General features: G+C 33.9%; 1 protein-coding gene and 1 pseudogene across 1 annotated transcript; one reads left to right on the top strand and one right to left on the bottom strand.

Annotated features, from left to right (window-relative positions):
• Positions 1-206: 206 nt before the first annotated feature.
• Positions 207-752, bottom strand: LOC140972104 (uncharacterized). Its single transcript, XM_073434576.1, has one exon. It carries the CDS (start codon positions 750-752, stop codon positions 207-209), a length of 546 nt encoding a protein of 181 aa, XP_073290677.1.
• A 12,084-nt stretch (positions 753-12,836) lies between these two features.
• Positions 12,837-16,334, top strand: LOC140982600 (probable alpha,alpha-trehalose-phosphate synthase [UDP-forming] 11; annotated as a pseudogene).
• Positions 16,335-26,715: the final 10,381 nt, after the last annotated feature.

Here is a 26,715-nt window from a genome sequence, read left to right as displayed (position 1 = left end):
GTAGTAGCAGTAGGAGATATATTTGGAACAATTGTAACAGGAGCAACAGCGGTAGCAGCAAGAGCCTTGGTAGGTGTACTTGATGTTGGCTCTTCTCCACTTCGTACTTCCAGTTCAAATTCATATGCTTTCAAGTCTGCAAATAGATCATGCAGTTCTAATTTGTTCAGATCTCTGGATACTCTCATGGCCATAGTTTTTACATCTCATTCCTTAGGCAATGCTCTCATTACTTTGAGCGCTATTTCTCTGTTGCCATAGTCTTTACCAAGAGCTGTTAGCTCATTAACCAGACTACTGAAACGTTCATCAAACTCGTTTAGAGTTTCTCCGGCCTTCATTTTCAGATTTTCAAATTTTTGCATGGCCACGGTCAACTTATTTTCTTTAGTCTGCTCATTTCCTTCACAGATTTGAATGTGCTTTTCCCATATTTCTTTTGCAGTTGAACATATCTTGATCTTGCTGAAGGTGTTCTTATCAAGAGTTTTATAGAGTGTGTCCTTTGCGACATTATCCAGATTGGCTTTCTTTTTATCTTCACTGGTCCATTCGCTTCTTGATTTTTCAACCATTTGCGGCGCACCATCAGTGATAGCAATGGCTGTATTAGGCTTTAAGATCTTTAATGGACCATCTGTGATGACGAACCACATTTCGTCATCTTGAGCTGCTAGATGAGCTTGCATACGGATCTTCCAGTCATCGAAGTCTTCTTTTGAGAACATGGGAACCTTGCTAAAGTGTGCCATCTGTTGTAGATTTTTAAGAACAAGAATAACACTGCTATGATACCACTTGTTGAGGATCGATGTAGAGTTTAGAGAGGGGTGAATAAACTCTTTTCTTTTCTTCTTTTAAGTTGCTAAAATCCTGTTAAATATTGTAGCTAGTCTTGTTCAAGTGTGCAACCAACAAATCACAGAATAGTACGGAAACGATCTGATGGTTCGGTAATTGAAATGATAAATACAGTAGGAAGTAGACAGTAGTTGTTTATGGAAGTTCGAAGATGAAATCTTCTATGTCTCTCCTTCTTCTGTTTCCAGAAGGTATCACTAAAAGACTTTGGATTTTACAGTACACACTAGTACACACCCACTTCAGCAGGACTTACCATCTGCCTACTGAAACTCTTAGTATATCAACAAGATAATATGTAATCAAGATTCTGGAATAGACTCTTTTCCAGATTACAAACTCTTCTCAACAAGATATGAATAGTATGAACTGTTTATGAAGAGTGTGAGAAATAACAGCACAAAATGATCTTAAACCGATCGGATATATGCTATGAAGCGTGTGCTACTTTTCTGTATGTCAAGATTTTTGTAGGATAAGAGAGTTTTTGTGCTCAAAATCAACGTTGTGAGTTTTGCAATCAGTATATCACTTTATCAACGTTGTTCTTGTATATTTATAGAAGTTTTGATCCCGACGTCTATAAAAAAACGGCTTCTTTGACTTCTGATATATTCAGCTTTAATACCTGAAATAGGTCCTGCAGAAAAGATTCAAAACAATCAGTCTTGTTTTATACCAAAATTGGTCAGACGTAATAAATGACTTCATACAGAATTAATGGTGCAATTAATGCTAGTACTTGATAAAGTAACGGTAACATTTAAGGCTAGTTCTTGTTTATGCGAAAGACGTAAAGCTACTATGGTTTGTACTGAATTCTGCTTCTGTTTCCTAGAGTTCAAAGTTCTGCTTCTGGTTATCTTAGACTTTAAGTTCTGCTTCTGGTTATCTTAGGGTTTAAGTTCTGCTTCTGGTTATCTTAGACTTTAAGTTCTGCTTAAGATTACTGCTGATTTTAAGTCTCATTGCCCATCACCACAATTAAGTTATGTCTAACACTCGTCTATGTCGCACTAGAAATCTAGACGAAATTTGTGTCAAGAATCAATGATCAGAAGGTGGTGGCATGATAGCAGTGCAGCCGAGCAGCGACGGCGTGGGGTGGTTGTGAGGATGTGGCAAAAATCTTGGTCAAAATCGAGAAGGTAGCTGAGTGGTTGAGTTGAGATGAGAAAAAAATTGTTTTGTGTGCAAAGTTGACATGCAATATCATATTTATAAAATTTAGATTATATAGTAGCTTTTAAATGAGTTTTTGATCGCCATGAGCTGAATAATCTCATTGTATCATAGTATATTCAAGATATTTATCTATTCAGCTATCATGAGTATAAAGATAAAGTAAATCCCAGAATGTATTAAAACGTAAAATATTATTAAAATAAAAATTATTTATTACATAAGAGTCAATAAAGTCCAAGTTACAAGTTGACTTTCTAGACACATATTCTAACAATCTCTCACTTTTCTTGTAGTTAACTACCTATAGATCTTAAACACGTTGTTTCACCATGATTTTCAAAAAATAGTCATGGTAGGGGCTTTATAAGTGGATCAATGTTATCTGCAGATGTGACTCTCTCGAGTGATGTGTCCCTTCTTCTTACAATATCTCGGATAATATGGAACTTTCTTAGTATATGTTTGGATCGCTGATAAGAACTTGGCTCCTTAAGCTACATCGATGTACTAATTGGCTCTTGTGAGTTAGTGGCTCAATGACATCAATCTGGATTCTCAGTTCATTTTGACGATTCTCTTCATATAAATGAAAGATTGGTTGTTCTGGATATTATTGAATTGCATGCAACCATCCTTAAAGAACATAACTGCACTCATTACATTATCCACCTTGAAGATAGGAAAATATATCATATTCTAAGGTTTCAATTTTTTGGTAGAAGAAAACGAAAAAGGATTTTGCTGATTTTGTATCTAGTTGTAAGGTTTGTTATCAAGTCAAAGTAGAACGAATGAGACCAGGAAGATTACTACACAATCTCGAAAATTTTCAGTGAAACTGGGAGCACGCAGTGACTATGGATTTTGTCACCAATCTGTCACGTAGTTTTCATCACTACGATGTCATTTGGGTAGTGGTCAATAGATTGTCTAAATCTGCTCATTTTATTTTTATGAGAAGACTTATTCGTACAAGAAAATAACTCGTTTGTGTATAGAGAATGTAGTAATAGTTCATGGAGTTCAAGTTGCAATATTCTTAGAAAATGACCTTCATTCACTTCAAAGTTCTGGACTAGTTTCCAAAAATAAATGGGTATATGACTTACGATGAGTACTGTGTACCATTCTCAGACAGAGAGCATAATCCAGACACTCGAGGATTTACTTTGATTTGTAGTTATGGATTTCAAGGAGAATCGACAAGAGGCTTTATCATTAGTGGAGTTTTCTTACAATAACAATTTTCAAGTGACTTTTGGTATGGCTCATTTCGAATCTTTGTATAATATTAAAAAAATCATAAGTGCCGAGTAAAAAAAAGAAACACAATTAACCAAACATGTCCACAAGAATGTTTTAACATTTACATGTCCGAACACAAGAAAATACACGATTGACAGATAAAATGAAAAAACATAGTTGACGTCTATGTTATCAAATTTGGCATTCTTCCGTTCGTGATCACCTGAGAAAATAAAATAAATTACAATTATTGAACCTCAAACTTTATCGCATGCAATGTATGAATTGTATATTAATAAACAAATAAAAGCATGGGATATCATACCTCACTCAACTTGAATAAGGAATCGTTGATCAAGGCTCATCCTCGTCATTCTCTGGTGGCACTCCCGATGCATCCCCTTGCTGCTGATAGTCATACTGAAAATGGAACGGAGGAATGAACGGCGGAGGTGGAGGGATGGTCCCTGGGTCAACACCCCTGTGGATTAGCATTGTCTGCATCATGTACTCGACATAGGAGAAATGTTCATAGTGGTTCAAGTTAACTTGTTCTTGATGATCCATGAAGGCAAGAGTCTCATCTACATTGTCGTTTTGGGACCGCCTGCGGGGTTGTGGGCGACGCGGGACGACGGTGCTTGATCCACCAGTATCTCCCTCATGAGTGGGGAAGTCTAATTGTCGTTTCGTGTATTTTCGTTGAAAGTCATATGCACAAATGAGATTCATTGGTTGCAGCCACTCTTCATCATCACGAAACACAACCCCTGACCTCGCACACAACTCTGATATGATGGTGGGAAAGAAAAGCCCGATGTGTCTATTATTCACACTCATCATGATCTGAGAATAGATGAGCTTTCCTACATTGATGTTGTAACCCTCATGTATCGCATATAGCACCGCGGCCCGCTCTTTTTGTACTTCACTCTTGTGCGAGACCGACATCATTCTCCTTGCCAGAAACAAATATCAAAGGGCAATATCTGCTGTCAAATATTTATCATCAAAACAACTGGGTGACCCTCCTACTGGTTTCCAGATCACCCCAGGATGATAGAGTTTTTCGATTATCATAGCGTAATCCGGGGCAGCAACCAAAGCCAGGAAGGCGGAGTCATCGACCTCGGGCGTTTCTAATAATGCATTGATATTACCCGAATCATACGACACAAGTCTACCCCGAACAAAGGCCTTGTCATCCGTCCTCTCCCCCGCATTTGCATAAAATTCTCGCACCACTGCGACCACCGCCGCGTTAGGTTGAGCCCCAAATTTTACCCATCCCCGTCTCTTCAACTCCACAAGAGGCCCTACGTATCGATCCTCCCTTTGCCTACGAAATCCCCGCTCGGTAATCAGGTTTCTATGAATTTTTTCATGTTCATACCGAGCCTTAGTCGCCTCATTCACAAATCTACTTCTATCAAATGACGAAGAAAAGGAAGAACTAGGATTACCTTTTGACTTCTTAGGAGCCATGGTGATAGGAACTGCAGGTGGTGAATTGTGTTGAAGAAGATGATCGGATAATGAGATAAGAGGAAGAGGGATTTGTATTAAGAGATTATAGATAAGGGGATTTGAGAAAGGAGAATTTTTAGTTAGGGATTTGAGAGAAAATGAGAAGAGGAAAATGTTTGTAGAATGAGTGAATGGGAGGGGAGAGAATGGGGGGAGCGGCATTATAGCCGCTCGCGCTCGAGCGGCAAAGAAATACCGCTCGAGCGCGAGCGACTCTAGAGTTTTTTCCAGCGCCGCCCGCGCCCGAGCGATGAGCGGTATATTTTTACCGCTCGAGCGCGAGTTGCGCTGGAAAAAAATCCAGCGCTGCTAGCGCTCGAGCGGTGAAATATTACCGCTCGGGCGCGGGGCTGGGAAAAAAAAATTCCCAGCCATCGATTATTCGCCTTTTATTGTTTTAAAATTAAATATTTGAAAACAATTCACAATTTTATTTTTTAAAGTAAATATTCAAAAACATAAAAAAAAATGTACAGAAAGTTTTTCTCAATTAACATATCAAGCGTTATTACATCATAACAAAAGACTTCATCAATGTTGTCTCTCTTTGGAAACCGCTGTGTCCATCTCATTTCGCAATCGTGTTGTTCTGTCTCTACCAACTCTTCTTCTTTCACGTCTAACAGGGTTGTGGTGCAACTCGAAAGTTGGAGGATCCCAGTATCGCTCATCTGTAAGAGGTTGAAATATGTCCTCGTACGTTGCCAAGTACTCAGATATGTTATACCAGGGCTGCACAAGTGTCGTTGGATCCAAAGATTGCCACTTATTGGTGCAAATAGCATGGGAACATGGGATGCCAAAAATCGTCCATTTACCACATGAACTATCACTCGTTGATATCTTCACGACCTGCATATGTTCGCCACGACTTGGTCTTCCTACAGTTGCGACCGAAGCAGTTTGCTCACGTATATCGTACTTTGCAACACGATGTTCACTAGATTTTCTCGCCCATTTCTCATACTTCCGACATGCGTAATCTAACCACAGCTGATTTTCCAGAACCATATGATCACCTCTTGTCACACGTTCAATGAAATATTGTACGCACCTCAGAAGTGTCCAAATTCTTATGATCTATACCAACAGAAGTAGATATACAAGTGTGAGGTCCGCCATATTTTGTTATTTTCCAATACCCAGTCTTGACTTTCAAAGAAGCGCGAAGTCCCCATCGACAAATGACCGTAGAAGAATTGTTTTTACAACGTAACTTCCACAAACTGCGTGTGCTTTTCACGACACGGTACTCACGCTTGACAACTCTTACTGAATAATCCTTCCCAGATGCAATAAGATCATTCTTATCTTTAAATAACATATTAACACATAATTCACCTCTATCCGGATTGTAATAGCTTGATTGCACTCCAGAAGGTACATCAACAGAATCGGGAGGCTCTTCCCCAAAAAATTTATTAAAAAATGATGGCATTTCAGAAGTGTTTGAAAGAAATGATACAATCTGCCTCTGTAATGTGTCACGAGGTGGTTGTCGAGATAATGTTTCCTCATCAGGATTTGTACAAGTATTCACTTCATCATCAGCATTCAATTCTTCTTCTTCTTCAGACTCACTGTATGATATATCGGGTTCGGAATCAGTCCTCAAAATATCATCCTTATTGGCCTGATCCGGACAACGAGCACTAGTATCTAATGTTGGATTCGACCAATATGGAACATGATGTTGTTCCGACGAGACATTGATATATTGATCCCACGACCCACTTACACCCTCGAAACTCATATTACCGAGTCCTTCAGTAACATGTGGAATAAAAGATTCTTGCTCCTGATAACCAACATATGTAGAAGTACCGGGTTGGTTATTAAAACCAGAATCGGATGCATGTCGAACGTAGGATTCAGGATCATCAAATCCAACATGATGCTCAATTGAATTTGCTTCCACGTATAAATGCAACATATGCATATTGTCACATTGCATTATAAACTGTAAAGAATCATCATCAACGAGATTGACTTGAATTTCATGTCAAGATGATCTTTCCATGAATGAATATTTTGTTGACTACTTCAAAGAAAAATTCGCTGGATCGATTCCTAACATTTTATTCACAACTTCAACCAACTCCAACAAATTAATAAACCGTAATACTCGTATCGGTCTAACAAACAGAATGCTATATTCAACTGATCCATTATCGATAACCACGTTACCACCAAAATATTTGAGTATATCGATGTGAGACATTTTGACAATAAAACTTGAGAGGAAATTGAAGAAGAAATTGATAATGCAATTTTCTAATATATCATCGTTTATATATAATAAAAAAGTTCACTACTGTTTACGTTTCAATTATTTATGTACGGGTGAACTTCTGAATATTCACGTGAAGCGTTACGAGTCTGAATGAATATTCACGTGAATCGTTCAGAAAAGAAAAACGAATGGACAGGAAAAAACCCAAAAAAAAATTTATTGATTTTGACATAGTCCTTGCTTACAAAGCACGGAGACAGTGCTCCACGTGGGAGTGTCCGCGCTTCCACGTGCGCGGACGCTCCAACGCGGAGCATCGTCCATGCTTCGTAAGCACAGATTGCCGTAAAGTTGCAATAGTTTTTTTAAAAAATTATTTTTGAAAATAAAAATAAAAAAATTTATTTTGAAAAAAACCCTTATTGGACCTATCGAGTTTTTTAATAAAAAAAATGCAAGGAGAAATAATAATTGAATTGAACAGTTGGATTATATATATAGACACACACACACTCGAATAAACACGTATCATCTTGTAAAATTGACTAATCCTCAAAAAATGAGACATATCCAAATCCCAGCATTTAAATTTATTATATTTTTATAATGTATACAGGAAATTCCTAACCTATTGAATTTTTTAATTTGAAAAGCTACCAAATATTTATTATTCAATGAGTGTGAACTGAAGTTGCCCCGTCCAACACATCTTCGGTTTAGGCTGCCTAAAGTATTAATTGCACACACTTCTTTTGACTTTATTTATTTTTTTCTTTAATCTTCCCGGGAAAAATATTTTATATATTTTTAATTTGGTCAAAACGGGAAATTTACCTGCCTCCTCGACAGAATAATTTTAAGATATTGAATAAATAAGAATACAAGTAGTGTTAAAAATGACTTGATGTTTCCAAATCCTATCTCAAAGGAATCCAAGAAGCACCCGAGAATTTTAATTTTCTTGAAAAGATTAAATACTGTATAATATGATTTTTAATAAAATAACATGATCAGCTACGAAATGAGGGGGGAAAAAAAATCTAATTGACGACCTCCCGATCGATGATAAAATTTTCGTAAAATTATAACTCATTTTTTTTATCGATGCAATTGTAAGCATGCTTCTTCATCTTAATTAGATAGGGAGAGTTTTTTATATATATATAAAACCAAACTAAGATCAGTGATCTGGAGTAAATATGCCTAATATAAATTAAAATAATTATTTTTAAAAAATCCAAATAACAAATCGTTGCCACCAAATATAGGTTTTTTTTTAAAAAAAAATTGTTGTCGCGCGTGTGTGTGTGTGTGTGTGTATATATATATATATATGCAATCCAAAAAAATATTTAAGAAAAATAATTTTGTTAGGTAATATTATTTAGTATACTTCTATTCTTTTCTTTTCTTTTCTTTTCTGGAAGGCAGCATAGTATACTTCTTTGAATATAAAGAACTTGTTCATATGGTGGATGACTGGCCAACTACTACCGCCAAATTATTGGAATTGCTTTTATTAAAGTAATATGCTTTTTCTTCTATGCTAACTAATGTCGTTTCTTAAGCAATCACGATATCTCGCTCTATCATCTCCGGCCTGGCCTAGTGTTTCGGAGTTTACGTTTGTTGTACTTCGATATTGAATTTGAGATTTTGGTTTCAAATGGATAACGAGTTATCGACGTGAAAATTTGGATATGGATTTTAAATCTTAATTGCTAGTATAAATTTGATTTTAAAACTCTCTTAAAAGATAAGACATGTTATGTATGATAAAACTTACGACGAGCATGTAAGCAATAAAACATAGAATGTAACATTAAGCATTCCTTAAAATTTTTTTTGAATTCATTTTCTCCAGTAATGTAGAATATGTTATCCATGTATGTGTACTACGACAACGAATGTGGATACGATTATAATAATTAAAGGATATTACGTTTATTATTATATATATATATATTATTATATTAAGTGTGAGACCCTTTTAGTAACTAACTTAGAGGATATCAAAATATTTAATTCGATAATTATCTTTCTTATCCTACTAAAAACCTCCTCAAGTTACTTGTGTGACCATCAATAATTAAGGGATACAACTAGCCATGGGCACAACTTCATGTGATTCAGAACAACATTTTTTTTCATTTCGAGCTTACCCTAAGTAGCTCAATTCTTTTTATCAACCTTTTGACAAGAACGTTGGAATTCAACCCTGATTGAATCAATAAGATCACGTCTAATAGCATCTCTCCATAATCTTTAGGTATCACTGATAGTAATTGCAAAAACTTTAAGTTATGTTAGCTTACAGTACGGTTCTTTCAACTAATATATCCTGATTGAATCTACAACCATAGGGTATATCGAGAGTTTCAAATGAATTCGATAACGATGTAATGTAACTTTGAGTAATAACAATGACGTGGTATGTGCAACTGAGGAACCCCTGTTCAAAATGCACATGTCTTACTTTGGCTAGAGATTTTTTGCATTAGTAACTCATTAGATCACATAAGATATCTTCACCCGTAGGCGAGCAGTGAACACGGTCAAAGGACTAGTATTGTATAACCATAACCGTAGAATTTTTCACTCGACAAGTGATAACAACTTTCTGAGAAATGTTGTTTAGTGTATCATCAAATGATCATTCATCTATATGAATGCACATCTTCATGCACTTACCAATGAAATATGACATTTACATCATATATGCTAGTTTCAAGTTCGAAAGAACTTTATCTTTATTTTAGGTAGCTGAATAGACTATGAACAAGTTTAGAATATACAGTACGCTTCCTAATGAGTTTCATAATCTTACATTGATAAAAAACCTCATGATACATATTGTATATTCAAGGAATTTATCTATGCAACTTGCATGAATATGCAGATAAATTAGATATCATAATTGGATAAAATCGTAAATATTATTAAAACAAATATTATTTTTATATAAGAGTCAATAAAAGCCTAAGACACAAGTTGACTCGTTGAACACCTACTCCAACATTACTATCGTATAAAGTAAGATGACCTCTTACTCACTTATTTGATCCAACACGATTATACCAATGTAATTATACAAAAATATCTCCAAACATCAATGTGTGGGTCAAATATTCAAGTGGCAAAATGTTAACAAAAATTGTCAACTTTCTCAACATACTCTATTAAACCATAATTCGGTTTTTCTCCTACTAAAGTCTCTCAAATTGCATTTTTCACATTTTTTTTATTTTTTAATTTTAAATTTTAAAAATATTGAAATACATGGAAAAAAATATAATTAAGTAATTCCGAATTTTTTTTTCAATTTAAGTGTAAAGTATTTATATGCACAAAGTAATAAATAATAAATAAATGGGGAAATGGATAAAGTGGGCCCCAACTAATTCATTTAAAGTTAAATTGGATTCCACGTGACAACCTAGTTGTAGATAACTATTTAGTACATTGAAATCCACCAATGGTTTATACGTGGCAAACTCCCATTCGTCAATGGCAGCAATGCGATCAAACGGACCTACTCGATGACGTGTCGGAAATCTAGCGGTCATATCTTGTCACATCTAGACTGTCGATCGCGGCAGAACAAACTCGAACGTAAAGGACACTACGTGGAGATTGTCTGGTCATCAAATTCAAAAACGAAATAAAAAGGAAAAAATAAATGTCTCTTAATTCAATGAACTAATTTTTCCCATTTACTTTATAGAAATATCATAATATTTTAGTTTCAATCCTTTTTTATTATTTATTAAAATTAATAAAATAAAAATTGAATTAGAGGAAATATAAAATTATCATCTAACTGAAACTTTATTCTTTTAAAAATATAACTTTTGAGAATTGACAAGTTGTCTCGGGTCTCCTCATTGTCGGCTATTTCATGCCTTCCTATTTATTTGAGTTCCCATATCATATATATTTGTTATAATTTCAATTCTAATATGATTTTGTTAAATGATATTAATTAGATAGAAGGAAAAAAATTATTAATATAAAATTAATCTTATTTTTTTAAGATATTGATGTTAGGATAAATTATTCTTAAAATATTTTTATTTATTATATAATTTTTACTTTTTTAATTTATATGTTTATTTTTCTTTTATTGTTATTAATAATTTAGTAAATATCTATAGTTTATTCGAAATAATTCAAATTTAAGAAAATACAATTATAAGTGATAATATGATATTTGAGTAAAATATGAATATTGAATAATCTGACGAGTACGTGGATGTGGTTGAAATCACTTACCCGATGTGGATGTAATTGATGATGAATATAATAAATGTAGATGAGTAAAGATGATATGAAATCTTACTTAAAACCAACTCATTCTCACACTAGAGTAAATGCAAATATTTATAGTAAAACTTATTTAAGAATAACAATAAGTAATTTAATACATAAATTGAAAAAACAGAAGAAGAATTCGAACAACGAGAGTCTCATCCGGAAGATGCCCGCCGACTCTTGCCGGGCCTAGCAGCTGTAATAAGTTGTAGAAAGACACATGCCCTTAATCTCCGTATTTAATTTCCATTTCCTGCCACAATTACCCCTTACGTTCCCCTATAATTACGGATCTCTCCCACCCTTATTTAATTCTTCCACCTGTAAGCCTTATCCATTCACCAAAACGCATTTCATGATTTTTTCTTTTTTTATTTAATCTAATCATACATTTTATCAAGTTATATTATATTATATATACGTGCATGTTAACTTGAGTTAGTTAACATGCACGNTATAGTTAATTTAATGATATATACATTCTTATCTCATTCTCTATAATCATGTTTTATACATATTCAAGAAAATAATCAATCACGGCCTAACCCATTTTGTATTGAAAAATTAGAGATAAAAGAAGAGGGATTGAAGGGTGAAAAATATAAAAAAATTAATAGGCTTCACTAATATTAATATACAAAAATATTTAATATAAGATGTTTAACCTTAATACAATATACATATATAAATACATTATTTACCTATATTTGTAAGATACGAAGTTAGTTTCGATCGTAATGAAATTGATTCGCCTCGATTTCAGTTGTTCTGCCCGTCTGAGCTTCTTGTAATTCCAAAATTCGAAATTATCGAATAATAATAATAATTAGTGCATCGACGCATGCGTTGCGTGCTTGTATAATATTTTTTACAATTCATTTGATTTATATTTAAATGAGGATCAAAATATAATTATAAGAAATAGTGAGAGACTATACTGTAATTTTGCTATATAAATTAAAAAATAAATTGAAAAATGAAAGAATAAAAAAATGATCTCAGTAAGAACTGAACATATAACTTAAACCCAAAAAAACAATAACTCTATCCAATAAACTACATATAACTTGCATTAAAATTTTAATATTTTATTAATATATATAATTATTAAAACAGACCATGACACTAAAGTTAATTACTCAAAGTGTCTCAACCTTAATAAAATAGTATAGATAATCTTTGTTATATTATAAAACTTTAACGTGTCATAAAAACTATTTTGGTTCGACTTATTATATTAATGTCGAATTTCATATATAATCATGAAAATAATTATTGTTAAAATTTCTCAACTTCAATTCCATATAATCTTTATTATTTTATTCTCGTTTTTTTAAATTCAATAATGCTATAAACTTTAATTTTATTTATTTATCTAATTTTTTTTTAGAAAAACAACAATATTTATTAATAATAATTATGTGTGTGTTTAAACTAAAAAGTAGTAATTAAGGGGTGGATGGAGATATGGTAAGTCGGTCCTCAATTCTTATCTTTACTTGTGCAGCATACCACCTTCCTTGTGAACATTATGTCCACAATAATTTTCAAAGATTTCAAACTATTATTCGCAATCCTTTTTCTTCTCTTGGATGGAATTTATATATTGTAATCTTGATTCTCGTATGTGTGCATATATACGCTACAACAAGTGAATTCCATTTGTATTCTGTACAGGCACACACCAGAAATATTTCACCATCCCTCTTGGAAAGCGTCGAAAAATCCTTATTTTCATACTACATTGAACTGTTTTCCGTTCTTTTCGTCCAAGTTGATCCAAAATTTTTGGGGGTTTTTTTTTTAATCTTCTGTTTCTTGATTATGTTGTCAAGATCTTACTTCAATCTCTTGAACCTGGACGATTATTCCAGTGATCGGACTCGTATCCCGAGAGTTATCTCGGTACCGGGGATCATCTCAGATTTTGAAGATGGAGAAAATGGTACGGGAGATGGCCCAGAAATGTCTGACCCTGTTTCATCTGTGAATCAAGAAAGGAGGATAATTGTCTATAATCAGCTGCCATTGAAGTGTTTCAAGGATCCAGTTGAAGGTAAAAAATGGTGCTTTGATTGGGATGCAGATGCCCTTGTTTTGCAATTAAAAGATGGGTTTCCTCCTAATGTGGAGGTTGTGTTTGTTGGGTGTTTGGGAGTGGAGATTGATTCATCAGAACAAGAAGAGGTGGCACAATTCTTGTTTGACAAGTTCAAATGTGTGCCTACTTTTTTATCAGTTGATTTGATTAATAAGTTCTATCATGGTTTTTGCAAGCATTATTTGTGGCCTTTGTTTCACTATATGTTGCCTTTGACATCTAATCATGGGGTCAGATTTGACAAGGCTATGTGGCAGGGATATGTAATAGCGAACAAGATTTTTGCTGATAAAGTAATGGAAGTTATCAATCCAGATGAGGATTATGTCTGGGTGCATGATTATCATCTCATGCTTCTGCCTACTTTCTTGAGGAAAAGACATCATCGGGTGAAACTTGGATTCTTCCTTCATATCCCGTTTCCTTCTTCCGAAATTTATCGGACTCTACCTGTCAGGGAGGAGATTTTGAGGGCCCTTCTGAATTGTGATCTTGTTGGATTCCATACTTTTGATTATGCGAGGCATTTCTTGTCATGTTGTAGCAGGATGCTTGGACTGGATTATCAATCCAAGAGGGGGTATATTGGATTGGATTACTATGGGAGAATTGTTAATATTAAGATCCTTCCTGTTGGGATTCATATGGGACAGATTAAATCTATCATGTCATTGCAAGAAACCGCCAAAAAGGTCAAGGAATTGAGGATAAAATATGGTGGGAAAATTGTGTTGTTAGGTGTAGATGATATGGACATGTTCAAAGGGATTAGTTTGAAGTTTATGGCGTTGGGATTGCTTTTGGATGAGAATCCTATTTATCGTGGAAGTGTCATCTTGGTTCAGATCATGAACCCCCCGAGAAGTCACGGAAAGGATATTCAAGAACTTCGAAGTGAGATCAATAAAGTTGCAGGTGAGATAAATAAAAAATACGGTAAATCAGGGTATCAGCCGATTGTTTGTGTAAACGGACCTGTTTCTTTTCAAGAAAAAGTGGCATATTTCGCGATTTCTGAATGTGTTGTGGTTAATGCGGTTAGGGATGGGATGAATTTGGTACCATATAAGTACACAGTGTCCAGGCAAGGCGGCCCTGAGTTTGATAAGGTTCTTGGACTTGAGGATTCTGTCGCACCAAGAAAGAGTGTCATTATTGTGTCCGAATTCATTGGATGTTCTCCATCCCTTAGTGGTGCAATTCGGGTCAATCCTTGGAACATCAATAGTGTGGCCGAGGCTATGGTTTTTGGAATCACGATGACCGATTCTGAGAAAGAACTGCGCCATGAGAAACATTACAAGTATGTTGAATCTCACGATGTGGCGTATTGGGCTAGAAGTTTCGATCAGGATCTTGAACGAGCATGCTCCGAGCATTACACAAACAGGTGTTGGGGCATTGGATTCGGCTTGAATTCACGAGTTGTTGCTTTAGGTCCGAATTTTAGGAAGCTTTCAGTGGAGCACATCGTTTCTGCTTATAACAACTCGAATAGCAGGCTTATCCTTCTCGATTATGATGGTACCATGATGCCTCAAGATCGAGTCGACAAATCTCCAACCTCTGAAGTTATTTCGGTCTTGAATATTTTGTCTAATGATCCCAAAAATGTCGTGTTTATTGTCAGTGGCAGAGGGAGAGATTCGCTTGGGAAGTGGTTCTCTCAATGTGAGAGACTCGGGCTATCTGCTGAACATGGATACTTCACCCGGTATTGCCAATACCTTTTATCACACTTGCTTATTTTTGGTTATGTTTTTTACAATTTGGTAAATTCAGTTTTTTTGGTTTCCTGCTAGGTGGATGAAAAATTCAGCATGGGAATCTTGTGGGTTAGCAGTCGATTTGGACTGGAGAAGAATCGCCTTGCCTGTGATGGAACATTACACAGAAGCTACGGACGGTTCATTTGTTGAGCAGAAGGAGAGTGCTTTAGTTTGGCATCATCAAGAAGCGGACCCCGACTTTGGCACTTGGCAGGCGAAGGAGCTTCTGGATCACTTAGAGAATGTGCTTGCCAATGAACCCGTAGTTGTAAGCAGCGGCCAACAAATAGTTGAGGTGAAACCACAGGTATATAGATGATGTCTGACCGTCGTATCATTTAAATTTCTTGATCGGAGAACTAGTACAAAAGGCGGTCGATCAATTGTGCCATAATTGTATATATACTTTAATCTTATTTCTTCATTCGTCTGTGTTTCAGGGCGTAAGCAAAGGTGTTGTGGTCAAGAATCTAATGGAAACCATGGCGACTAAAAGAAAGCCAGCCGATTTCGTATTGTGCATCGGTGATGACAGATCAGATGAGGACATGTTTGAGGCCATTGCAAGTTCCGTCACGAACCGTTCGTTACCTGATTCTGCAGAAGTTTTTGCTTGCACAGTTGGTCAGAAACCGAGCATGGCTAAATACTATCTTGATGATACATTTGAAGTCATCAAATTGCTTCAAGGCCTATCAGCAAATCACTTACCAAAGTATCAGGGAAATGGATTCTCATTCGAAGGTTCGCCTTGAAATTGCTCGTAGATATGAAACATGCGAGTTTTTGAGTGGGAATCGACTGGAAATGAAACTTGATCACAAGAGCTAGAGAAAAATGGTACAGCTATGTACAGAAGTAACATATAACTACACAGATCATTTCATAATGAAATAGATAAGTAGTCAACCCACCATAGGATACTAATGTTAGATATTTTGTTTATATTGCTTTGTTCTATCAAACAAAGGATAGATAAGTTGATTCTTCCATTACCATTGATCTTGCTGGCTTTATGCATTTTTTATTTATGCATATATGATTTATATATTTGTCTCTTTGTGATTTTGATCATCTATATTATTAAATTTTAATCTTGGTTCGTTACCTGTCTTTTCTATAATTTTAGTTCTTTTCTATATGAAACTGATGTACTCACGACGCCCTTAACCATATTATAACTCTAATGAAAAAAAATTTTAAATTGCAATTTTTTTATTTACCTGAGTAAGATTATTTTGTTTTTTCATTTTTTTAAAATGGAAAAAATTTCAATTAAAACCACCCAGACATGTGCTCAAATGATTGTTGCTACTGCTAAAATTCAGTCCACATACGTGGAACTGTGGAAGCGAATAGAAGTTTACGTTAGAGTAGTTATTTTGTAATTTAATTTGTGGTCTGAGTTTTATTGATTTTTGTGTAAAAACAATCTTTATTTTAGTAATATTTTACAGTTTTATCTAATTATGACATTTATTTTATTTGTATATCCATGCAAGGTGCATAAATAAAGTCAATGAATATACAAAATGTATAATGAGCTTTGTCTCGCAACGTAAGATCATGAAACTTATTAGAAAGCGTATCGTATATTCTAAACAAGTTCTTAGTCAATTTAGCTGTCTAAAATAAGGATAAAAGTCGTTTGAGCTTGAGACTAGCGTATGTGATGTAAACGTCATGTTCCATTGGTAAGGACATGGAGATGTCCATTAATGCAGATGAGTGATCATTTAATGAAGCATTGAAGAACCATTCGTCGAACTTTTCAAGTGGTTATCACTTATCGAGTGAAATAGTCTGCGATTATGGTTTTACACCATTGGTCTTTTTTTTATCTTGGATAACGTAGAGGCTCTATATACTAGCTTGCACTCTGATCCATTTACCGACTCCATTGAGAGTCATCATGTGGTGATGTTGGATGTACTTTCGCAATACGTACGAGCAAATACATTGTAGTCGGGGATTCACTGCTTGCCTATGTATGAAGATATCCTATGTGATCTCATTAGTTAATAGTGCAAGAAGTCTCTGGTCAGGACAAAACATGTGCCTTAGGGAAATGTGTTTTCCTAGTTGCACAGACAATGTCACTATTATTATTCAAATCTATATCACATAATTATAAAATTCATTTGCAACTCTCGATATATCAATGATTGCATATTCGATCATGTCGAATATGAGTTGAAGGGACCGTAATTTACGCTAACCATAACTTAAGGTTTTGTATGCACTATAAGTGATATCTAGGGGATAATGGGGCGATGCTATTAGACGCTCTTACCATGATCCGATGAATGCAATTAGACTTGAGTTTCGACATTTTTATCAAGAGGTTGATGAAAATAATGTTAATAAGTATAATGTTATTATGGATAACATGAAGTTGTGAACTCATGACTAGCTGTATCCTTGAACTATCGAGGGTCACAAAAATATCGGATTTTGTGTTCCCGTTGAGATAGTCAAATTCAAGGAGTTGAATTTTGGCTACTGTAGTTTGATGAAGATCAAACATATAGCTTATAAAGGAGTTTATAAGTTGATTCTATGTAATGAAAAATGTGGAAGTTAACTTAATTGTTAATTAAATGAGAAGAGTGGAACTGTATATTTTAGTGAAGGAGTTCACAAAACTGACAGCTGCAAAAAATAAATCAATAGAAAGTTTTGTACTTCGAAATTTTCATTTTTCATTATATGAACGAGATTCGTACCCTCAACACATTTGCACTGTCTGGTCATCGATCAAGATTATAATGTGTTTCACAATTATTTATTAAGTAAATTTATAATGTACTAATAAAATAATAAACTAATAGTAGTGATTACGAAGTACAAAATTATCATGAAACATTCTAGAAAAGTCTATAATAGATTAATTGAGCAATTAATTAAAAGTTANTATATATAACAAGGACACATGACTATATCCTCATAAATGTCGGCTATCAAGTAGATCTGTCCGTACCGAATATATTTATTGTCATTAGGGACCAACACCTATAAATAAAGAATGCATCAAGACTGAAGGTCTCTCGAAAAAAATACTATTGTTTTATCAATCTTCATCAAGCATTCAAATCGCACATCTCTCAAAAGATTCATCTTTAAACTGCTTTTGCACATACCCAGTTTCCCATCAGATCGATTAAGGATCAATATTGTGCACTTTGTATTCTCATTTATCTTCTACACACGAGTGGCGTTGTATTGTGAGAATCAATTGTAACTGTCATAAGCCTCGACAGAATCGATTACGGGGATTATCGTTGAGCTACAATAGCTCGGTTATTTAAATATTGAACACCGATGAATTAATTCGATTTTGGTTTTCAAACCAAGCGGAAGACACTTAAAATAATCTTTCGTAGAAACCGATTAAATATTTTGTAAAGCATTTAAAATATATACAAGTTGAATGAGTAAATATTTTGGTCGAAGCATTTTATCAAACAATTGGTTTGCAATAATTTGGTATTTGAAGAACACATAAAATGCTTCGACAATGCATGTTTAAAAACAATGAAATGATAAAAAAATGCAATAAATAAATAGACACGAATTTATTTATGGATATTCGAAGATTAACAACTCCTATGTCACTGTTAGGATTGTTTGGGAGTGGGAAGAGGGTTGAATAAACACTTGACAATTTTCACAACTTTTCGAATGATGAATCAGTTTAGTGATAAACTGAATTCACGAATTTTGTTGTCAATTTCAATAAGTTAACTTGATAAAAGTACGAAAATAACTGAAAGACCAATAGAATATAACTGATAAGAATGAACACAAGATATATGGATGTTCAGAGATTTCAATTACTCTTACGTCATCCTTTCTATCTCGAAAATAGGATATTCACTAAAAGACTTTGATATATACAAAGATTTTTACAAACCCACTTCAGTTTGGACTTAACACTGCTAAACTGAAACTCTTAGTATCAATACAATTTTTAAGTACTCCACTGATGTGTATTTTTAAGCACAACTGATCTCTACAAGATCGAATAATACAATAATGAGTATTTGTGCTTAAGCTCAATATATAGTCTGAAAGCAATAGATATTTATGATAAGTGTGAGCTTTTGAGAGTTTAACTTGAAGTTTAACTGATAATGAATATGCGCAGAGTTCTTGCTAACTTAGATAATTCGGTAACTTGGTTCTACTCTTCTCATCTGATTTTCTCGATTATTTATAGGCTTTGCTTCCAACGATAACATCGAATGCATTTTGAAACTTTATATCCGTTGGACACGTCAGCATTCCTCTGACAATCGTGCACTATAGCTTTTCTGAAATACGGCGTTCCCACTATAAGTTGCAGTCTGCTCTTGTACAAATTATCGCTTGATAGCTACATTCCTTAACTGATGATATGTCAAGCTGATTTATCAGTTGCCTCTTTATAGTCGATAGGATTAACTGATTGCTGTGTAACCGATCAGTCTTAACTGATCGGTCAGTTGACAACACAGTTCAGTTAGTTTTGCTTAGTTCAGTTGTCTTTGATTATATACATATTAATCTTCAGTTCGGACAACTATCAGTTTTCGAATATTAAGTTCAATTACCTTCAGTTTTCTCGATCAGTTGTTCTAACCTTTTCACGTTTAATTTGTCAAACTCCGAAATTAAGATTTCCAACAATTTCCCCCTTTTAAATATTTAACAAAACTTAGAATTTATAAATTGATCAAACTGAACTCTCGTAGATAAAATAATCTTTTATTGATAACTCTTTCGGTGTACAGATTCGTACAAAGAATTAAAGAATAAAAGAATATCGGAATAAAAGAATCTTATCTGACTGAAAATCTGCCAAAATTCTCAACTGAATATAGAGACAGTCTTCTAACTGATCTAGAATTCTTCATTTCTTTGCTCTTTTATCATTTGGTTCTTGATCAGTCGGCTGACTTGGTTTTTTTTTAGATAGCTGATGCTGTTGTTCTTCGTCTTTTTTGTCAGACCCATCAATTTTTCTAGATAATGTACGAACTTCTGATGTGACAATAGATATAGCATTCAACATTTGTTCCTGTATCTGATCCATTCTCTTTGTCATGACTGTTTGCACAAAATCAAAGCGAGATTTGAGCATGTCTTGAGTCTGGAAAAGTGCTGGAACTGTCACTCTGTTCTTATTCAACTGATCTACTATTATGAATAATTCAGTGATGTCTTTGGTAACCTGGTTAAGGCTCTTCAAAGTACTATCCTTTGTAGAATCAATCTTCAAGGTGTGCAGCATTTGGATTGACTTCATATCAGAAATCGTTGAGATAAGGGTGTGCAAACCGGCCTGAATTCCTTCTAGCATAATTTCAGCAGCCACTGGGATTTCAGGAGACATGGCTCCAAATGATTCTAGTTCTTGCTCCTTGTCTTCTTCATTGAAAATCACCAAGGCCTTAATTGTTGCTTCAGTCTCGGTTTGAACTGATACTGGAATAGTTTCTTCAACTGATTTCTAATGAGTCTCTTCAGCAGAGGTAGAAAGTTGAGCAGCAGTTGAGCTAGTAGGCTATTCAGTTGATGGATCAGCTGACACTTTAGTTGGCACTTGCACTTCTTCAGTTTGTTCAGAGTGCAACTGAGCCACGTCAGTTTCAGCTTGAATTATTTGTTCAGTCGTGGCAGGTAACTGAACTGTTTCTTCAATTACTTGTAAAACAGCCTCTGAGGCTGATTGTTCAATATTGCTCGTGTATTCAACTCATTCTTCGGTTATAGCATTCAGTTGGATGTCAGCGGCAACTAATTGTATCATTTCATGTGCATTTGCCAGTGACAACTCAGCATCAGAGTAAATTTGAAGACCTGCTGGAGAAGATTGATGAGAAGAAGATGAGGGTTGGGCATCCCTGGAAGAAAGATCAGTTGCTTATTGTTCTGCAACTGCTTCCTTGGATGGCTCTCACTGATTTGTTGAAGGTTCAGCCTGCTCTTATGAGGATGTACTTTGGGAAGTTGCTGGAATAATCATTTGTTGATCCATTTCCCAATTCTTGATCCTCATCTGCAATGACATAAGATCCGTGTCCAACTGTTCATAAACTGCTTTTTCATTATAGGCAGTTGGACTGGTAGGATCATAGTTCAAGCGGAGCAGAGCTATGACTTGAGTTAGCCTTTTGGCACGCATCAGATCAAAGAAATAGTTCCTCCTTTCCAGCGCTTGAGCTATTGTGGCAGCTTTAATTACCCTGAGAACTGTTGTTTCCCAAGTGATGAATTTATTGAAAACTTATTTCTTCTGCAATCGCTTGGAAAACACTTCAGTTCTAAATCTAACACATTCATTATGAACTTTCAACTTCGATTCAGAAAACTCATTTATTTCTTCCCATATCAAGTCAATATGAGTCTGAATCGGGTTAGTTGGTCTGGGATCTTCAATTATCTTGCCCTTACCTTTTGGGTCAGTTAGGGCATGAGAAATACTCAGCCCTGAAACAGTTGCATTCACTTTCTCTCGCATCACCACTCCCTTTTATCTTGCAAAAGGCAGTGAAGTTGTGCCATCGATGATGATAAATGGTGCTCTCACTCCAACTTGTTTTTGTTTACCACCAGATTCGGTGATAGTCTTCTTTGAGAGAGCAGTTGGAGGAGGTTGCTGATGTTCAGTTGAGGAAACAACTGGAACTTCCCTGATAGGTACTGCACTGATGGGCTGTTCAGCTCCAGTTGGCCTCAATCTCTCAGCTGGAATGACTTCCACTGCAGCAATCGGTTTGGTCTTCTGAGTTCTTGGCTTTTTCAAGATTTTCGGAGAAGGAGTTTTCTCCGATTCAGTTTCAGTTTCACTTACAATCAATTTTCTTTTGATTATTTTCTTTGACTTCACCAAGTCTTTTGTCTTCTCCTTTTTGGGAGCTGCCTCCGTCCCAATCTGTTTTTTGATTTTCAAAAACTGCTCAGGAGATATGTCCAACTTCGTCTTTGGAGGCTGAACATTTTTAGCTTATAAATAAACATTCATATGGTGTTTAAGAATTTACACCTCCAAATGAATGATGTTTGGAATTAGCTCCAACTATGTTTTATTTTAAGGAGATATACATCTTCTTGTAAATTGCTACGAACAGATATCTCTTGGAACTCCTCAACAAAGTCCACAGTTTGAATTCAAATTTCCTCATTTGATTGTATTATAAAACAAACGATATTATGTGTTGATATGAAAAACAAACCTTGAACGCATATCCCTAAATTATATAGAGAAGGGCGGCCGAATGCTTATGAAAGAGATGAGGGTTTTCTCAATTTTTGAGTGCTGAAAGTTATGTCCAATAATAAGATCATATAACCTATTTATAATTAGGGTTATGGACTCCAACATAATAATGGTGTCCTACTAATTAAGTTGTACTAGAACTTGTATACTCCAAGTCAATCAAAACTCTCTATATGTTTTAGAACCCACCCTATTTTGATTCATTACATAATCTCGATCGAAGATCAAATATCAGTGGTGTGACTATTATAAATAGCTCATTAGTATAATATGTGGTTTGATTATTTACCCACTATACTCGTTCAAAGCCAATGCCAACTTTGGAACACTTCCACACAAATTTGGAAGTTTTACTGTTTTTAGCAGTCTCTCTCTCACTTTCGAAAATGGTTTGGAACACTTCCACACAAAGCATCGCCCCATAATTCTTTAGGCATCACTAGTAGTGCGTGTAAGAACCAATCTATTATGGTTAGCATAAATACGGTCTCTTCATCACATTATTACAATCGAATCTACAATCAATGGTATATCTAGGATTTCTCGAGTTTTGAAAACCATTGAAGCATTTCAGAGACATCACTTGTGTAACGAGATAACCCCTTCTATCTATAGCGCACATATTTCTCTAACCAAAAACTCCATGTACTATTATCTCTTCAGATTATATAGGATATCCACACTCATAGGCTAGCAGTCAATCCCCGACTACAATTCACTGGTTCTTATATGTTTTGTAACTACACCCAATCTCACCGATTGATGACCCTTATGGAGTCAGTAAACGATAAATGCATAGCACTAGCATATAAATTCTCAACGTTATATCAGGTCATAAGGACTAATGGTATAAAACCATAACCACATAATTATGCACTCGATAAATTGAAACAACTTGGAAAGTCCGAGTAAGGATAGTTTGATGAACTCATCTTATGAGCACTCATTTGTATGTTTGAACATCTCTTTGTTCGTACCAATAAATGTAGTACACAATATCATTGCTCCTAGCATCAAGCTCAATAGACTTTTATCCTTCTTCTAGGCTGCTGAATCAACTAAGAATGCGTTTAGAATATACAATAATAAAATATGTGTTTCATGACAACCATCAAATATACGATCTCGTATCTTATATATTATAGCATATTAATTTTTTTTATCTATGCAGATTGCATAGTATTCCAAAAGAATGTAAATTATATTAAAATAAATATTGTTTTACAAAGATTTAATGAAATTTCTTGCCAACAGTTTGCTTTCGAGACACCTACTCTAACAAAGTCGCTTATAGCAATCCAAGGTTGCTCTATACTTGGTTAGAAGGTATGTGCCCACAATACAATCAAAATCTTTCATGGCTAGAATCATTAAATTGACAGGCATGCATTTCCCTTTGAATTCTAACAATCACATTAGGTGCTTAGCGAGTGCTTTTAGACCCGTAGGTATAGATACAGACATCAAATCGTCTAGGAAAACATATGGTAGTCCGTATTTCTTATCGAATCTGGAGAAAATAAATGAATGCGATGCTCTAGCGTCTATCAAAATTTTGCACGAGCCCTGTCGCATTTAGTGATAATCCAGTATTTTATGCTCGTACCAAACATCTCAAATTAGATCCTCACTCTATCGGGGAGAAAATTTTTGCAAAGTCCTTGAATGTTCAACATGTTCCTTCGTTTGACCAAAGTGCAGACATTTTTACTAAGCCTAGTAGCATTTACTTGTTTAAAATTATAATATGTTGGCCCATTAAAAAATAAATCCAATAAAAAAAAATCTCCTGTTGCATTTACTAGAATATTCGATATTTGTTAAAAATGTGGCAAAATATGGTAAGCCCAATTCGCAAATCAGAGTTCAAAAGGCAAGCCCAATTATGCGTCCAATAATTTTACGGAATCGGAATTTGCTCATTCAATGAGGTAATTTAGTAGAGAAACAACAAACGCAGAAGCAGAGAAAATAAATAAATAAAATAAAATTTAAAATATATACAATTTGATATTTGAATAATAGGAAGAAAAAAAAATCACAATGGCACAGAGAAATCTTTAATAATTTTATGAATATTTGATAAAAACTAGTATGAGAAGCATGAACGATGCATAGACAAATAATATTATATAATTTTTAAAATTATTTTGGTACTAAAAATATTTAGGTTTTTTTTTTCAATTAGTTATATAAACAAATAAAGGAGATTAACTAATAAAAAAAAATTCATCCATAAGTTATGTCACCTTTCTAAACCAATTTAGCAGTATGCATAATTCTAAGTTAAATTAACTAGTCTCCAACATTTCATAAAAAATTTTGTCTTAATAAAAATTAAATTTGTCAATTCGGGTGGGTTAAGTCGGGTTAAGCAATAGTACTATTCAAAAATTGCTCAACCCGAACCCAACTCGAAACTGAGCTAACCCGAATCAACCCGATTTTGAATTTTTTTATATATATATTTTTAAAAAAATTAAATAAAATTCAAAAAAATAATAATAATAATAATATTCTAATTTAAACATATAATAACAAAATCTCCCTCGTATATATGGTTTAAATTTGAAAGCCTAATTGTAGAAAAATAAATTATATTTACTAAATCAAATAAACAATTGTTTAAAAAATAAAAAAAAGTTCAAAATAAATATTAAATTATAAAAATTTATGATATAAATATACAATAAATATTTTTTCAGACATATAATATATAAAAATGTAAGCAATATTTATTAATTATTTTTTAAAAAAAATTAAAATTATCCCAACCCGATCATTTTTTCGGGTCAGCTACCAGGTCCAATCCGATCTGACCCAAATCCGAAAATATCAAATCCAAATCTGATTTTTTTCGAGTTAAACTGTGTATGATTTTGACACCGCTATCAAAAATAAAAACTTTTATGAAAAAGTGTGGTTGGAAACAAATAACACCTCAAAGGATTATCTTTTGGCCTTATTGAAATAAAATAAAATAAAATGATGTTACTACCATTCTCATTCCCACATTTCTTTTATAATAATAACATATTTTAAATAATTTTTTGCTTAAATTTTATTTTATAAAATATTCAACACAAAAATTGATATGAGACATTTTTATAAGTCAATATTGTGATAAGTGTATTATATTTAGGTTATTGATAAAAAAAAATTTATTGTTTTTTATATCAAAAATATTATTTTTTATTATAAACATAAATAAAATTAAGTCAGAAAGATTTTCCCATCGGTCACTTTCTTAATATATATTATTTAATGTTATCCCTCTTTGAATAGAAAGTAAAACATATTCACATGTCAGCCTCTTCTTTTTGGTGGATAAAAAAGGGGTGAATTATTGAATATTCTGTTGTTCTTACATTTGTCTTCTTCGTGGAAGTGTACCTAATAGATTTGATATGTGATTGCGTACAAAACCGAATTAGGTTAAAAGTAGCCCTTTTATTAATCTTTTTTATTATAATTATTATTATAACTTTAAAAATTATCATCTTAATATTATTATATTTTTATTTTAGGCTATTTTTTTTATCATTTTTCCAATGTGAAGCTAACATATAACGTGAGTGTTGCACTGAATGACGCTCACAGGTAGTGCGTGATTTCAACATTTGTGATGAAACGCATACATCATTACTGATCATGGGTCGTTAGGATGGTCCAACATGGACAGATGTCCATGATCATTACAAAAAAAGGTGTTTTTTTTATAACGATCATGAGCCAAAATTATAATATTTTAGGCTTAAAATGAACGAAAAATTGCAAACAAAAAAAACAAACATTTCGTACAAAAATTGTAATTTACCCATCGTAAGTAAAATAAAAAAGTAGGAATAAATTTGTGTTGACGAAAAGGTAAAAGGTGGGATGTATGAGTGGAGTAGTTGAGGGGGAGTTGTTTGTCTTTAATGCAAAAAGGTTGAAATTCGGGAAAGTAGCATAAAGTTGTAAAGGTGATGTTGATTGTAGGAAACAAAACAAAACGACAGCCTTTCCCTTGGTTTAATTTTCTTGCATGCACCAAACAAAGTACATTTGTGAATTATTATTATTATTATTATTATTATTATATTTTAAAAGGATAATTATGCAAAAGATATTATTTTAAGTTATTTTTTAAAATAAGAATATATTAAAGTACGTCTCACGATTTTTCATATGACACGGATCGATCCGATTCATATTTAAAATTAAAAATAATGCTTTTCGT

The sequence above is a fragment of the Primulina huaijiensis genome, chromosome 1 (assembly GCF_012295235.1).
Source record: "Primulina huaijiensis isolate GDHJ02 chromosome 1, ASM1229523v2, whole genome shotgun sequence".
NCBI classification, from domain to species: Eukaryota; Viridiplantae; Streptophyta; class Magnoliopsida; order Lamiales; family Gesneriaceae; genus Primulina; species Primulina huaijiensis.
This window is presented reverse-complemented; position numbering and strand designations above follow the sequence as displayed.